This window comes from Eubalaena glacialis, chromosome 1, assembly GCF_028564815.1.
Source record: "Eubalaena glacialis isolate mEubGla1 chromosome 1, mEubGla1.1.hap2.+ XY, whole genome shotgun sequence".
Classification (NCBI taxonomy): Eukaryota; Metazoa; Chordata; class Mammalia; order Artiodactyla; family Balaenidae; genus Eubalaena; species Eubalaena glacialis.
This window is the reverse complement of record NC_083716.1, coordinates 112,962,127-112,978,152: the sequence shown is the minus strand read 5'-3', so window position 1 is coordinate 112,978,152 and position 16,026 is coordinate 112,962,127. Positions and strand designations below refer to the sequence as shown.

Below are 16,026 nucleotides of genomic sequence, written 5' to 3'. Positions count from 1 at the left end.
CATACATATATATATATATGTGTGTATATATATGTGTGTGTGTGTATATATATATATATTTTTTGTGGCTGTGTTGGGTCTTCGTTGCTGCGTGCAGACTTTCTCTAGTTGCGGCGAGCAGGGGCTACTCTTCATTGTGGTGTGTGGGCTTCTCCCTGAGGTGGCTCCTCTTATTGCGGTGCGCAGGCTTCAGTAGTTGTGGCAAGCGGGCTCAGTAGTTGTGGCTCACAGGCTCTAGAGCGCAGGCTCAGTAGTTGGGGTTTGCAGGCTCAGTTGCTCCTCGGCATGTGGGATCTTCCTGGACCAGGGATCGAACCCGTGTCCCCTGCACTGGCAGGCAGATTCTTAACCACTGCGCCACCAGGGAAGTCCCAATGTCTCCCTTTTCATATATGATTTAAAAGAAACATGCATAAAATAATTATAAATCTATGATAATGGGTATATAATGTATAAAGATGTAATCTGTGACAATAATAACATAAAGAGGGAGAGGAGGAGATATACAGGAGCAAAGCGTTTGTATACTATGAGAACTATTATTCAAAGCACATTATCATAATTTTATGATGTTAATTGTAATCCCCGTGGTAACTCCCAAGAAAATAACTTTTAAAATATACAGAAAAAGAAAGAAGGGAATCAAAATGCTACACTGCAAAAAACTAACTTACTACAAAAATGGCAGTAATGGAGGAAATGAGGAATAAAAAACATGGAAGATACACAGAAAACAAACAGCTAAATGACAGAAGTAAACCTTTCTTTATCAGTAATCACATTAAATGTAAGTGCTTTGGACTGGACATTTGTGTCCTCCCAAAGTTCATCTGTTGAAATCCTAACCTCTAATGTATTAGGAGGTGGGGCTTTTGGGAGGTAATTAGGTCATGAGGTGGAATCCTCATGAATGGGATTAGTGTCCTTATAAGATGAGACACGAGAGAGCTTGCTTCCTCTCTGCTCTCCCCCATGTGATGATACAACAAGGAGACAGTCACTGCAAATCAGGAAGAGTGGTCTCACCAGTCATCAGGCATGCCGGCACCCTGATCTTGGACTTCCCAGCCTCCAGAACTGTGAGAAATAAGTTTGTTGTTTAAGCCACCCAGTCTATGGTATTCTGTTACAGCAGCCTGAATTAAGATAACATGTAAGTGGTAAGGAGATTCAATTAGTAATGAAAAACCTCACAACAAAGAAAATCCCAGAACCAGATGGCTTCACTGGTGAATTATACCAAACGTTTAAAAAAGAATCAATACCAATTATTCACAGATTCTTCCAACAAACTGAAGAAGAGGAAAACACTTTCTAACTCACTCTATGAAGCCAGAATTACTTTGATACCAAAACTATACAAAGGCACTACAAGAAAAACAACAGATGAAAATCTTTATGAATATAGATGCAAACACCCAACAGAATACTAGCAAGCCAAATTCAGCAGCATATGAAAAGGACCATCCCATGACCAAGTGGGATTTATTCCTGGAACGCAAGTATGGTTTGACATATTAAAATTAACCAATGTAGTAAATCACATTATTAGAAAGAAGGAATAAAACCCCATGATCATTCCAATTGTTGCAGGAAAAGCATTTAATAAAACTCAATATAAAAACACTCAATAAACCAGGAATAGCAGGGAAATTCCTGAACACGATTAAAGTCATATGCGGAAAACCCACAGCTAACATCATACTTAATTGTGAAAGACTGAGAGCTTTTCCTCTAAGATCAGGAACAAGGCAACAGTGCCACCTTTCACCACTTCCATTCAACATGGTTCTGGAATTTCAAACCAGAGCAATTAGGCAAGAAAAACAAATAAAAGGCATCCAAATTGGAAAGGAAGAAGTAAAGTTCTCTCTGTATGCATATGTTATGATTTGACATGTAAAAAAACCTAATGATTCCACAAAAAACTGTTAGAGCTAATAAATTCAGCAAACCTGAAGGATACATACAAAATCAACACACAAAAATCAGTTGTATTTCTATATACTTGCAATGAACAAGACAAAAGCAAATTGTAAAAGCAATTCAATTTACAATAGCATCAAAAAGAATAACGTACTTTGCAATGTAAAATGATGCAGCCACTATGGAAAGTAGTTTGGTGGTTCCTCAGAAAGCTAAACACAGAATTATCATATGATTCAGAAATTCCACTCCTAGATACATATCCAGAGGAACTGAAACCAGGCACTTGAACAGAGACTTATATGCCAATTTTCGTTATAGCATTATTTATAATAGGCAAAATTTATAAACAATCCAAGTGTTCACCAGTAGATAAATGGATAGAATAAAATGTGCTATGTACATATAACAGAATATTATTCAGACATAAAAAGGAAAGACGTTCTGATGCCTGCTACAACCTGGATGAACCTTGAAAAGCTCATGTTGAGCAAAATAATGCAGACACAAAAGGACAAATATTGTATGATTCCATTTACACGAGGTACCTAAAAATAGGCAAATCCACAGAGACAGAAAATAGTTTCGAGATTACCAGTGGTTGGGGAAGGGGGAATGAGGAGTTACTGCTTAATGGTTACAAAGAGGTAATGAAAACATTTTGGAAATAGTCGTGGTAAAGTTTGCATAATATTGTGAATGTAATTAATGCCACTGAACTGTATAGTTAAAATGGCAAATCTTACGTTATGTATTTCTTACTACAATTAAAAAATTAATAATGTAATATATCAAAAACCAATGAATTATACACTTTAAATGCGTGACCTGTATGGTATGTGAATTATATTTGTCAAGCTGTTTCAAAATAAATAATAATAAGTACAATATTTAAAAAATCAATTGTATCTATACAGTAGCAATAAGCAAACAAAAAATGAAACCAAGAAAGCTGTTCCAACTACTCAGCCATAAAAATGAATAAAATTTTGCCACTTGCAACAACATGGATGGACTTGGAAAGTGTTATGCTTAGTGAAATAAGCCAAAGACAAATATTGTATGATATCACTTACATGTGAAATCTAAAAAATAAAACGAACTAGTGAATATAGCAAAAAATGAAAACAGACTCACAGACATAGAGAACAAACTAATGGTTACCAGTGGGGAGACGGAAGAGGGAAGAGGGGGGCAAGATAGGAGTAGGGGGTTAAGAGATAGAAACTATTATGTATAAAATAAATAAGCTACAAGGATATATTGTACAACACAGGGAATATAGCCAATATTTTATAAGTGTATGAAGAATAACCTTTAAAAATTGTAAACCATTATGCTGTACACTTGAATACTGTAAATCAATTATACCTCAATAAAAAATTATAAAATAAAAAAATAAAGCTAATCAAAGGGGCCTGTCACAAATATTTTTGCTACATAGACCAGCCCACAACATTTTTCCTACACTTACTAATGCCAGCAATTATGTGTCAATGGCAGGAAACTGTAATGACATGAAGAATCTACTACAATAAGGATTATGTCTTATTAAAATTTGTAATAACCAAGGGGCACAGGGGCAGAAAAGAAACTGTCTTCCTCTGGGCCTGACTGTATTTCTGCTTGAATGTGTTAAGTGAGTTGTATAATAAATTAACAATAGTTAATATTAAAAAAATAAAGCTATTCCATTTACAGTAGCATGAAAATAATAAAAGGAGTCTGACAAATGAAAAACTTTTACTCTGAATATTATAGAACAATTGAAAGAATTTAAATTAGAACTAAATAAATTCTAAAATCAGTCCAGGTACACAGATCAGAAGACTTCATATTAAGGGGGGCAAATTTTTCCAAATTTATCTATAGATTCAACACAATACCTATAAAAATCCCAAATGACTTCTTTGCAGAAATTGACAGGCTGTTCATAAACTCACCTGGAAATGCAAGGGGCCCAGGACAGCCAGAACAATATGGAAAAAGAGTTCCAAAGTGTAGAACTCACAATTTCAAAACTTATGGCAAAGTTTTAGTAAACAAGACAGTGTGGTAGTGGCCTAAGGCTAGACCAAGGAATAGAATTGAGAATCCAGAAATAAGCCTTCACAAATACAACTCACTTATCTTTGACAGATTGCCAGGACAATTCAATGGTGAAAGAATAGTCTTTTCAACAAATGGTGGTGGGAAAACTGGCTAGGCATGTGCAAAAGAATGAAGTTGGATAAAAGTCCTAGAAGAGAACATAGGCAAAACATTCTCTGACATAAATCATAGCAATGTTTTCTTAGCTCAGTCTCCCAAGGCAATAGAAATAAAAGTAAAAATAAACAAATGAGACCTTACAAATCAAACTTACAAGCCTCTGTAGGCAAAGGAAACCATAAACAAAACAAAAAGACAATCTATGGACTAGGAGAAAATATTTGCAAACAATGTGACCGACAAGGGCTTAATTTCCAAAACATACAAACAGCTAATACAATTCAATAACAAAAAAACAAATAACTCCATCAAAAAATGGGCAGAAGACCTAAATAGGCATTTCTCCAAAGAAGACATACAGATGGCCAACAGGCACATGAAAAGATGCTCAACATTGCTAATTATTAGATAAATGCATATCAAAACTATAATGAGGTATCACCTCACACTGGTAGGAATGGCCATCATTAAAAAGTCTACAAATAACAAATGCTGGACAGGGTGTGGAGGGTGTGGGTGTGTACACTGTCGGTGGGAATGTAAATTAGTGCAGCCGCTATGGAAAACTGTATGGAGGTTCCTCAAAAAACTAAAAATAGAGTTGCCATATGATCCTGCAATCCCACTGCTGGGTATATACCTGGAGAAAACTATAATTCAAAAAGATACATGCATCCCAATGTTTACAGCAGCACTATTTACAATAGCCAAGACATGGAAACAACCTAAATGTCCATCAGCAGATGAATGGATAAAGAAAATGTGGTATATACCACAATTCCACAATGGAATATTACTCAGCCATTAAAAAAGAATGAAATAATGCCATTTGCAGCAACATGGATGGACCTAGAGATTTTCATACTAAGTAAGTCAGACAGAGAAAGACAAATACCATATGGTATCACTTTTATGTGGAATCTAAAATATGACACAAATGAACTTATCTACAAAAGAGAAACAGACTCACAGACAAAGAGAACACACTTGTGGTTGTGAAGGGGGAGGGATGGATTGGGAGTTTTGGATTAGCAGATGCAAACTATTATACATAGAATGGATAAACAACAAGGTCCTACTGTATAGCACGGGGAACGATATTCAATATCCTATGGTAAACCATAACGGAAAAAAATCTGAAAAAGAATATATGTATGTATAATTGAATCTCTTTGCTCTACAGTAGAAATTAACATAACATTGTAAATCAACTATACTTCAATTAAAAAAAAAAGAATGAAGTTGGACTCCCTACGTCACATCAGATGCAAAAATTAACTCAAAACAGATTAAACTCCTAAACAGGAGTAATGGTTATAGGGCGCAGGGCTTGTTTTGGGGGCAATGAAAATACTCTAAAATTGACTGTGGTGATGGATGCACAACTCTGTGAATATAGTAAAAGTCATTGAATTTCACACTTCAAGTAGGTGAATTGTATGTTATGTGAGTTATATCTCAAATATTTAAAAAAATGAAATGAAAGATTATCACTACTGTACCTACAGACATGGAAATAATAAAGGAATACTAGGAACAACTCCATGCCCACAAATAACTTAGACGAAATGCTCCAATTCCTTGAAAGACAGAAACTACCAACACTCACACAAGGAGAGAGACAATCTGAGTAGGCCTATGTCTATTTAAAGAATTGGATCAATTAATCATTTCCCAAAAAAGAAAGTACCAGGTCCAGATGTTTTTACTGCTGAATTTGACCAAACATTTGAGGAAGAAATTGTACCAATTCTCTACAATCCCTTCCCGAAAAGAGAACAGAGAGAACATTCCCTAACTCATTCTATTACCAAGACACTGAAACCATACTTAAGGCATGTACGAAAAAGAAAGCACAGACCAGTATCTCTCATGAACACAGATGCAACTAAGTGTTGGCAAACTGAATCTAACTATGTGTAAAAAGAATTATACACCATAACCAAGTTGGATTTATTTCAAGTGTGCTGGTTTGACTGGCTGGTTCAATAGTAAAAAATTAATTAATGTAATCTAACATTACCAACATGCTAAAGAAGAAAACTCATATGATCATATTAGTGATGCAGAAGAGCATATGACAAAATCCACCATTCATTCTATGACTGAAAACTCTCAGCAAACTAGGAAGAGGGGAGAACTTCAACTTGATAAAGAACATCTACAAAAAAACCCTGCTGCTAATGTCATACTTAATGATGAGAAACTGGACACTTTACCCTTATGACTGGGAACAAGGCAAGGATATTCCCTCTTACCACTCCTACTCAACACCTTACTGGAAGGCCTACCTAGTGCAATAGATAGGAAAAGGAAATAAAACCTAAACAGATTGAGAAAGAAGAAATAAAACTGTATTTGTTCACAGATGGAATTACTGTTTACATAGAAAGTCCTGAAGAATCAACAAAAACTTCTGTGAATACAACAACATCACAGCACACAAGGTTAACAGTATATAAATGGGGACTGCTTCCCATATAACACCAGGAAACAATCAGAATTTGAAATAGTGAATTCCCTGGCGGTCCACTGGTTAGGACTCTGTGATTTTACTGCTGAAGGCCCAGGTTCAATCCCTGGGGTTGGGGCACTAATGTACCGCAAGCAATGCGGTGTGGCAAAAAAAAAAAAAAAAAAAAAAAAAAAGTACCATTTACAATAGCACACACACAAAAATGAAATAATTAGGTATAAATCTAATGAAATATGTACAGGCTCTACATGAGGAAAACTACAAGACTGATGAAAGAAATCAAAGATCTAAATAAATGAGGAGACAGTCCATGTTCACAGACTAGAACACTCAACATTATTAAGATGTCAATTCCTTCCCAACTTGATCTTAGATTTATGGAATCCTAGTCAAACTTCCAGCAAGCTGTTTTATACATATTAACAGATTCTAAGATTTATATGAAAAGACAAAAGACCTAGAATAGCCAACACAATACTGAAGAACAAAGTTGGAGAACTCATACTCTTAACTTCAAAACTTACTGTAAAGCTACAGTAATCAAAACAGAGTGGTACTGATGAAAGAATAGACAAGTAGATCAATGGGACAGAATACAGAGCCCAGAAATAGACTTCCACAAATACAGTCAACTGATCTCTGGCAAAGGAGCAAAGGCAATTTAATTAAGAATAGTCTTTTCAACAAATGATTATGGAAAAATTGGACATCCATGTTCAAAAAAGTCCCGAAAACCAAAACCCAAAAAACTTTACACAGACCTTACAACTTTCAAAATAATTATCTCAAAATTGATAATTATAGCCTAAATGTAAAACACAAAACTATAAAACCACAATGACAAAACATAGGAGAAAACCTAGGTGACCTTGGGTTTGGTGACGAGTCTTTAGCTATTATCCAAAAGCACAATTCATGAAAGAAAAAACTGATGTTGTACTTTATTAAAATTAAAAACTGCTCTTCAAAAGGTACCATTTATTAAGTAAATGGCAACATAAGCTACAGACAGGGAGAAAATATTTGCAAAACACACATCTGAAAGAGGACTGGTATCAAAGATATATAAAGAACTCTTAAAACTCAATCAGAAAACAAACAAGCTAATTAAAATATGGGCAAAGATCTGAATACTTCATCAAAAATGATATAAAGACAGCAAATGAGCATTTGAAAAAATGCTCAACACCATATCGTTAGGGAACTGGAAATGAAAATAATGAGAAACCACTACACACCTGTTCGAATGGCTAAAATCTAAACACTGACAACACTAAATGTTGACGAGGATGTGAAGCAACAGGAACTCTCACTCATTGCTGGTGGGACTGTAAAATGGTACAGCTGCTTTGGAATATAGTTTGGAAGTTTCTTACAAAACTAAACATAGTTTTACCTTATGACTCAGCAATCACACTCCTAGGTTTTTACTCAACTGATTTAAACCTGAGATTCCACACGAGAAGCTGCATTCAAATGTTCACAGCAGCTTTACTCGTAATAGTCAAGAGCTGGAAGCACCAAGATGCCCTTCAGTGGGGAAATGGGTAAACAGACTGTGGCGTAGTCACACAGCAGTAAAAAGAAACAACTTAGGATACGTTTAACAGATGGAAGAATCTCAAATTATGTTGAGCAAAAGAGCCAGACACAAATAAGTACATACTGTGTGATTCCATTCACACGAAATTCAAGAACAGACAAAACTAATGGGTGTGGGTGGGAGGACACAGGTGTACTTGACTACAAAGGAGCTCCTTCTGAGGTTACAGTAATGTCATGTATCTTTATCTGGTTGTTAGCCATGGTTGTGTATGTGTGTCAAAATGCACAGAACTGTAAATTTAAGATTTGGGTATTTTACTCTCTGTAATTACATCACAATAAAACTGATTATTTGGGAGGGAAAAGTCAAGATAGTGGTTATTTTAGGGAGAGGTAGAGCGCTGTGATTGGGATAGAGCATTTTGTGGCTAGCAAAGTTCTATTTCTTACTCTGGGGGACCATTTCAAAGTTGTTCTTCTTTTAAGAACTTATAAAGCTATACATTTGTTTCACGTACTTTTCTTTACCTGTGCTGTATTTTACTACAAAAAAGTACAAAAACTTAACATCCTTTCAAAGGTGTCCATTTCATCACAGGTTGGGCTGGACTATATAACCTCTAAATAACTTCTAAACTCTAAAACTGTGTGATTCTATATTATTACTATGATAAAAATCAATGAAAATATTCTAGAGCATTTTCTATTTAATGATCTTTTGAAATACCTAGGTTTAAGAAAATAATATGAAAGATTTTCTAGACCAAGCAGATGGATTAAAACTTTTTCCCCAGGGACTTCCCTGGTGGTCCAGTGGCTAAGACTCCCCACTCCCAATGCAGGGGGCCTGGGTTCAATCCCTGGTCAGGGAACTAGATCCCACACACCGCAACTAAGAGTTTGCATGCCGCAACTAAAACATCCCGCGTGCCACAACTAAGACATGACTCAGCCAAATAAATAAATATTAAAAAAAAAAATTTTTTTCCCCCAGATTTAATTTTCTACTGTAAAGAACAGAAACCACATCGATGTCCTACCTCAAATATATTTCTAATTCTTTCTCATCTTTAAGTATGTGAATGATAGTTTTCTGGACCAAGAGCCACTGGGTGTCTGGACTTCTCAGCACTATCTCCTGGTCATAAATCCCTGGAAAGTACAACCAACATAAAATCACCAATTAAGGTGTGTACTGACATTTGTCCATACAAAGAACAGAAATGTACAAAGTAGCTGTGTCTGTAATAACCAAAACCTAACAACCTGAATGTCTTTCTACAGGTGAATGCAGAAACAACTTGTGGAAGGAATATCCATATCCATACAATGGAGTGCTTGCTACTCAGCAATAAAAAGCAATGAACTATTGAAATAAGCCACATGAGCAAATCTCACCATAAATTTCCATTATGCTGAGTAAAAGAAGCCAGACTCCCTCCCTCAAAAAAGAATATACTGTGTGATTTCGTTCAAATGAAATTCCAGAAAATACAATCTAGAGTGACAGAAAGCAGATTAATCTTTGCCTGGAGATGGGGGGTGGTGAGGCAGGGAGGGGTGAGAGGCAGGAAATCACAAAGAGGCACAAGGAAAATTTTGGGTCTGATATCTTCACTCTCTTGATCGTGGTGATGGTTTCATGGGCATATATGTATGTAAGATCTTATCAGACTGTATACTTTAAGGTGCTTTGTTTTTAAATAATGCTGTACAGATAATTCATCTCCCCCTCCACCCTCTCCTATCTTCTGATCATATTGTCCTCATAAGGCGAGGGAAAACAGACAACACCACCGTTCTAACCTGCACTGACGGCAAAGCTTGTACTGACAATCTTCCTTTGACCAGGGTTATCGAAGTTTTGTTTAAACAGAGGTAACAATACCTTTAGAGAGAACAGGTCTGCAAAGCAGGATCCAAAGTACCTGGGTCCTGTCCTTCAGAGCCAGCACATCACGTATACCTGGGCAATGTGCACAGATGAGAAATGGAGGCAAGGAGCCCTGTGCTAGCACAGGCACTAGACTGCACACAACACTAAACCGGCATCGTCTAGTACACAGTCAGTAACATCTTCAGGTTGAAACACTCTAGTGAAGCAGCCTTGACTGTTCCGAGGACCTCTTTAGCTTATGCTATGCAGGCCATGTGGCCTAACCGGGGGAAGGCTGAAAGCCTGCTTTGCTTCTCTCTTCCCCAATCCTACAACAGATGCGAGTTTACCATTCCAGTTCGAGGAAGGCTGTCCCAGGAGAGCCAAGGCCATCCCAGGAAGGCCGTCCCAGGAGGGCCGTCTCTGGTCCCAAAGACTGGATGAGACTCGGCATAGACTCCTGTCTCAGATCTGTGCAGGTCAAGGCAAAAAGCAAGGCTGGGCTACCTTCCCACTTGAGCTAGTTCACAGGAAGCAACCTTGTAAAGAAACTCCACTCTCCTGGAAGCTCTACCCCTATTACTGCACCCTAATTGTCCTATAACATGACCAATTTCTATCTGCAGTGGGATACAATGTAGTCTCGTATTTAAGATAACCAAAAGCCAACAGGCTTCACCATCTGTGACATCTTCAAGATATGAGGGTAAGTGGAACTCTGTGTGGAACAACAAAACTTTAACAGAGTAGACTCAACAACGTGAGAGAAACTACAGTAGGGTAAACACTCGAGCGATGTGCAGTACGGCACTGATTAACTTTATAAAAAGATGTAAACTGCTTCTGTACAAAAACCTCTTTGAGTCCTTTATTAACGTTTGGAGATGTGTGGTACATACAATTAACAGCATCACACCAGCTACAGAAGTACAGATAACCAAGGATGTACTTCAGAACAAAGATCTCCGAGCAACTTACGGTGTTGCCTGCTCCGAACCTCCACAAAACCCAACTCTGACACACGCAGGACAGACAATATAACAATTTCACTTTGAAATGGTTCTTTAAAAAAATCACAAGAATTGATAGTTCAAACCCTTTAGAGTGAGACGTGGCAGGTCTCTCGGTGCCATGGCACTGCTTTAGAAGGCCAGCGTGGGCATCTGAAGGTCAGAGTAAGGACCGACTGGGGTGAGGGGAAGAGGTTCGGTTTTCAGCGTAGAGAGAACAGATGGTCTGAGTGGGTACTTTCAGTCCAGGCTCAGTATGGGTCCTGCAGGAATCCAGCAGATAAATACAGTTTATCAACTGGAAGGCCGAAAAACGCCAGCCAGTCACTTGTGTCACTGATTCCAACTGGGAGACACTGATGCATCAGGAATCATGTACGACACAGTAAGTGTAAGAGGGAGACGCCTGAAAGAAAGCCTGGAGTCCACTGCGTCAGATCAGCTCTGATCCTTCCGTGTCACTGGATGCTACGGGCCCCTCTGCTTTCGAGCGTTAAGGAACGCTTTCTTAATTTCAATGTTCTGCTTTGAAAATAACCAAAGCCCTCCCCCACCCCCAACACCATTCTTCATAAATTCTGTTTCCAAAGTCCTGATTCGGGGTCTAGACTTTTTCCTTTCGCTTCAATTTTGACACCTTCTTGACAGTCCCATTCTTATTTAGAAGCTTCAGGACACGATCTTTGTGATCTAAAACCTTAAGCATGGAGTCTCTGGCCTCACTGATTTGATCCATCACAAGTTTACACCTCTGCATATTCCCCTGAAACAAAAGACATGACATCGTCAGTCAGTAATTTTCGAGACAATGTGGCTTTTAAAGAACTTCTCACCTTTGGATTGAGCCATTTTGAGGCTTTCACACAGAAAAAATGTTTTAGTGTTTCTTGATAATGCAGGCTGAAGTAAGTAATAGGTTTTTACTAAAGACATTAGTGGACGAGAGAGGGAAAGGGAGAAGTAAGGAGAGGGAAAGGGCTCCTTCAAACCTGTATTAGTTCATTTATTCGGTGTAAATCATCATCAGTTGCTGCTTTTTTCTTTGGGATGATCCCTTCCTGTAGGTTGGTGAGTCTTTCATAAACATCGTGTTCTAGATTTGTCTGCAACAAACAAGAGGGAGGGTGTCATGACCTCAGAGATACTTCTGTCAAACTCAGGTAAACAACCCACCCTGAATCACCTGTGTAAACCGGTATCAGATCTGTTTGGGTGATAAAATCATTTCTCCCAATGACTAAGATGCAGTAAAGAAAACTGATCAACAACAATTTACATTACAATTTGCCATAATTCAGTCCATCTTCCAGGATAACTTTTTTTTTTTAAATTTATTAATTTTATTTATTTATTTTTGGCTGCATTGGGTCTTCGTTGCTGCACACGGGCTTTCTCTAGTTGCAGCGAGCGGGGGCTACTCTTTTTTGGGTGTGTGGGCTCTAGGCGCGCAGGCTTCAGTAGTTGTGGCTCACTGGTTCTAGAGCGCAGGCTCAGTAGTTGTGGTGCACGGGCTTAGCTGCTCCGCGGCATGTGGGATCTTCCCGGACCAGGGCTCGAACCCGTGTCCCCTGCATTGGCAGGTGGATTCGCAACCACTGTGCCACCAGGGAAGCCCCCAGGATAACTTATTTATTTATTTATTTGTTTGTTTGGCCGCACCGCACGGCATGTAGGATCTTAGCTCCTCGACCAGGGATCAATCCCGTGCCCCCTGCAGTGGAAGTGCAGTCTTAACCACTGGACCGCCAGGGAAGTCCAAGGATAACTTTTAAATTCTGCCAGGAATTCACAATTCCTCTGAGAAACAAGTCTACAAGTTTCAGAGAAATATGCTTTTATGCTACATAAAAAAACTAGCCATGGCACTACTTTAAAAACAATACTCATAAAAGACAATGTTTTTCAGATCACTGCTACTCCAAAGATGGAAAAACTCTGTGAGGTTATTATTTTGATCACCTCCTCTTTACCTTGTTGAAGGAAGGATTCCCGCCTAGGGTTATGGAAAGGGCTGGACACCTAACACATGGGACAGATGAGATCAACAGCAGTTTACTAGTCAGTATACTCACAGCCCAGGGGAAGAGGACACCGCACACCACGCACGGCCACATGGGGGTTGCACTCCATGACAAGCAGGGAACGGAGTGAAGAAGTAGGGGCTGTAGGAGGCAGGCACTGTAGTATCAGGAGGGAGTGGTGCCCCCTGGTGCTCCCGGGAGGAGGTCACTGGCTTATGTGAGTATCGCCAGCTGGCAGAGAACTGAAGCCCACTCTTCAGGAAGAAGTGGGAACTGTGCCTGGTCCCCGCGATAAGGAGCAGAGTGAGGAGGAGGAGCTTACACAGTTAGGTCATCTGATGCCCCCTCTTTTTCAGATGTCACGGCCACACGTAATACTGAACCTTAATTGTACGTCTCACAAACTTAAGTTGTTCAGTACATTTCACTTATGGGGACCAAAACTAAGATATATTTAGATCACAATTACAGCCACAGAATAGATAACAGTAATTATAATATCACACAGCACACATAAAAATTCTACCATGACCCACGTTAACTGGGAACGCTTCGGAATCACTCTAAAGAAAATGTTCTATGAACTCAGATGTCTCCAGCATCCATCCTTCTTTTCAGCAGGACGTAACAACTGCTAGAGCGCCACCTACCAGCTGCAGCAACTGGGCAGCACAGAGGTGAACCTTCCAGCCTTGGGCACGACACGATACTCCTTTCTGATTAGCTATTTCCTGCAGCATAGCTTTCTTCTCCTCTGGAACCATAAAAAAAAAAAAAAAAAAAAGTATATTTCAATTTTTATAGAGCTGAAGTCATTTGTGTTCAAGCCACTACTTTATTAAGAATTTTACTTAAATATCTTTAAGTCATTGAAAATACAAGTCACAACATGAATAAAAGCTCTGTTTGTCCACACCAGAAGAATTCTTTAAAGACTTACTCTGCTAATCTAGTGAGTTCAAAAGAGAGTAAGTTAGTACTCTAAACTCTTAAATGAAGGAAATGGTCTTTAGTGGGTTGGAGCCTTGCTCACGTGTGATGCTTGCCAGCATGTGGAGAGTTTGGGCATGAAGCTTAGAAGCTCCGTGGTGTTATCTAGATCTTGGAGAAATCACAGGGCTCCAACTTGAGTCACATTTAAATGTAGGTAGAAAAGTCCAGTAACCAGCACTGTAGTAAAATAAATATGAATTGTATCATTTGGACTGGGGAAAGAAACTAGGATTGAGGGGCACCTGTCAAAGGTGAGTTTAGCTGTATCTGTGAAGTTTTAATATCACTGTTTAACTAGGACTTAAAATGTAATTACATAGTACATGGATAATTAAAAATACATTTGTTAATTAAAAAACTTATTTTATTATTTTAAAAATTAATCTTGAAAAAACCCTATCTATATGTTTGTCAAAACTGATACAGTGTACAATGCCAAGACCAAACCGTACCGTAAATGATGAACTTTGGGTGATACTTGTATGTCAGTGTAGGTTCAGCAGATGCAACAAATGCACCCCTACCGTTGACAGTAGGGGAGGCTGTGCATGTTCGGGAGGGGCGGTGGGGGGGGGCATGGAAGATCTCTTTCGATATGGTTGTGAACCTAAAACTGACGAACTTTACATCTCAGAGCAATTAAAAAAAACCTCTGTCTACTAGGCAAGTATTAGCATGAATGGGATGAAAGAATTTTAACCTTTTTGAGAGAACTGTAGGTTCACATACAATTGTAAGAAATAATACAGGGAGATCCCGTGTACTTTTTTTTTTTTCATCTTTATTGGATTCTAATTGCTTTACAATGTTGTGGATCCTGTGTACTCTTTATCCACTTTCCCTCAGTGGTAAGATCTTGCAAAACTATAGTCAATATCACAACCGTGACACTCACAGAGTCCACTGACCCTATTCAGATTTCACCAGTTTTAGATGGACGTGTATATTTCATTATGAACATTAAAAAAAACTTTTTAGTTTCACAGAAGTTGCAAAGATAGTCTAGAGATATATCTGGTAAGGGACCTGCATCTAAAACATAGGAAGAATTCTTACCACTCAGTAATAAAAAGACAAACCAATTAAAAAGGGCAAAGGATCCAAAAAGACATTTCTTCCAAAAAACATATACAAATGGCCAACATCACATGAAGATATTCAACATCATTAGGCATTAGGGAAATGTAAATCAAAACCACAGTGAAGTACCACTTCCCACCCATTAGGATGCTGTAATAAAAAAAAGAGTAAGTGCTGGTGAGGATATGGAGAAATCAGAAGTATCATCATGCACTGCCAGTGGGAAAAATGTATTTGCTTTGGAAAATGGTCTGGGAGTTGCTAGAATGTTAACTATAGTTATCAAATAACCCAGAAATTCTATTCCTAGGTATATGTCCAAGAGAAACGAAAACAGATGTTCCCACAAAAATGTAGACACATGGGGTGCAGTGGTGCAGTGGTTAAGAATCCACCTGCCAATGCAGGGGACACGGGTTCGAGCCCTGGTCCGGGAAGATCCCACATGCTGCGGAGCAACTAAGCCCGTGCGCCACAACTACTAAGCCTGCACGCCTAGAGCCCGTGCTCCACAACAAGAGAAGCCACCGCAATGAGAAGCCCGCGCATCGCAACGAAGAGTAGCCCTCGCTCACCGCAACTAGAGAAAGCCTGCGTGTAGCAATGAAGACCTCACGCAGCCAAAAATAAATAAATAAAATAAATTTATAAAAACAATGTAGACACAAATGAACACAGCACCATTATTCATAATAATCAAAAAGTGGAAACAACCCAAATGCCCATCAAGTGATGAATGGATAAATAAAATGTGGTGTATATCCATAAAATAGAATATTATTCGGCAGGAAAATGGAATGAAGTACTGATAACATGCTACATGGATGAACCTTGAAAACATTACACTAAGTGGAATAAGCCTGTCACAGAAGACTGTATAATATATGA

At 38.5% G+C, this 16,026-nt stretch overlaps 1 protein-coding gene across 6 annotated transcripts in view; it reads right to left on the bottom strand.

The window, feature by feature from the left end:
• Window positions 1-10,875: 10,875 nt before the first annotated feature.
• SAP130 (Sin3A associated protein 130) overlaps window positions 10,876-16,026 on the bottom strand; it is a 71,692-nt gene continuing 66,541 nt past the window's right edge. For all 6 annotated transcript variants that reach the window (XM_061183003.1, XM_061183005.1, XM_061183006.1 and 3 more), the window contains 3 exons: window positions 13,716-13,819; window positions 12,034-12,147; window positions 10,876-11,807 (listed from right to left, as the gene is read on the bottom strand). In XM_061183003.1, coding sequence (XP_061038986.1) covers window positions 11,649-11,807; window positions 12,034-12,147; window positions 13,716-13,819 — 377 coding nt within the window. In that variant the 3' untranslated portion in view covers window positions 10,876-11,648. The remainder of the gene's footprint in view (window positions 11,808-12,033; window positions 12,148-13,715; window positions 13,820-16,026) is intronic.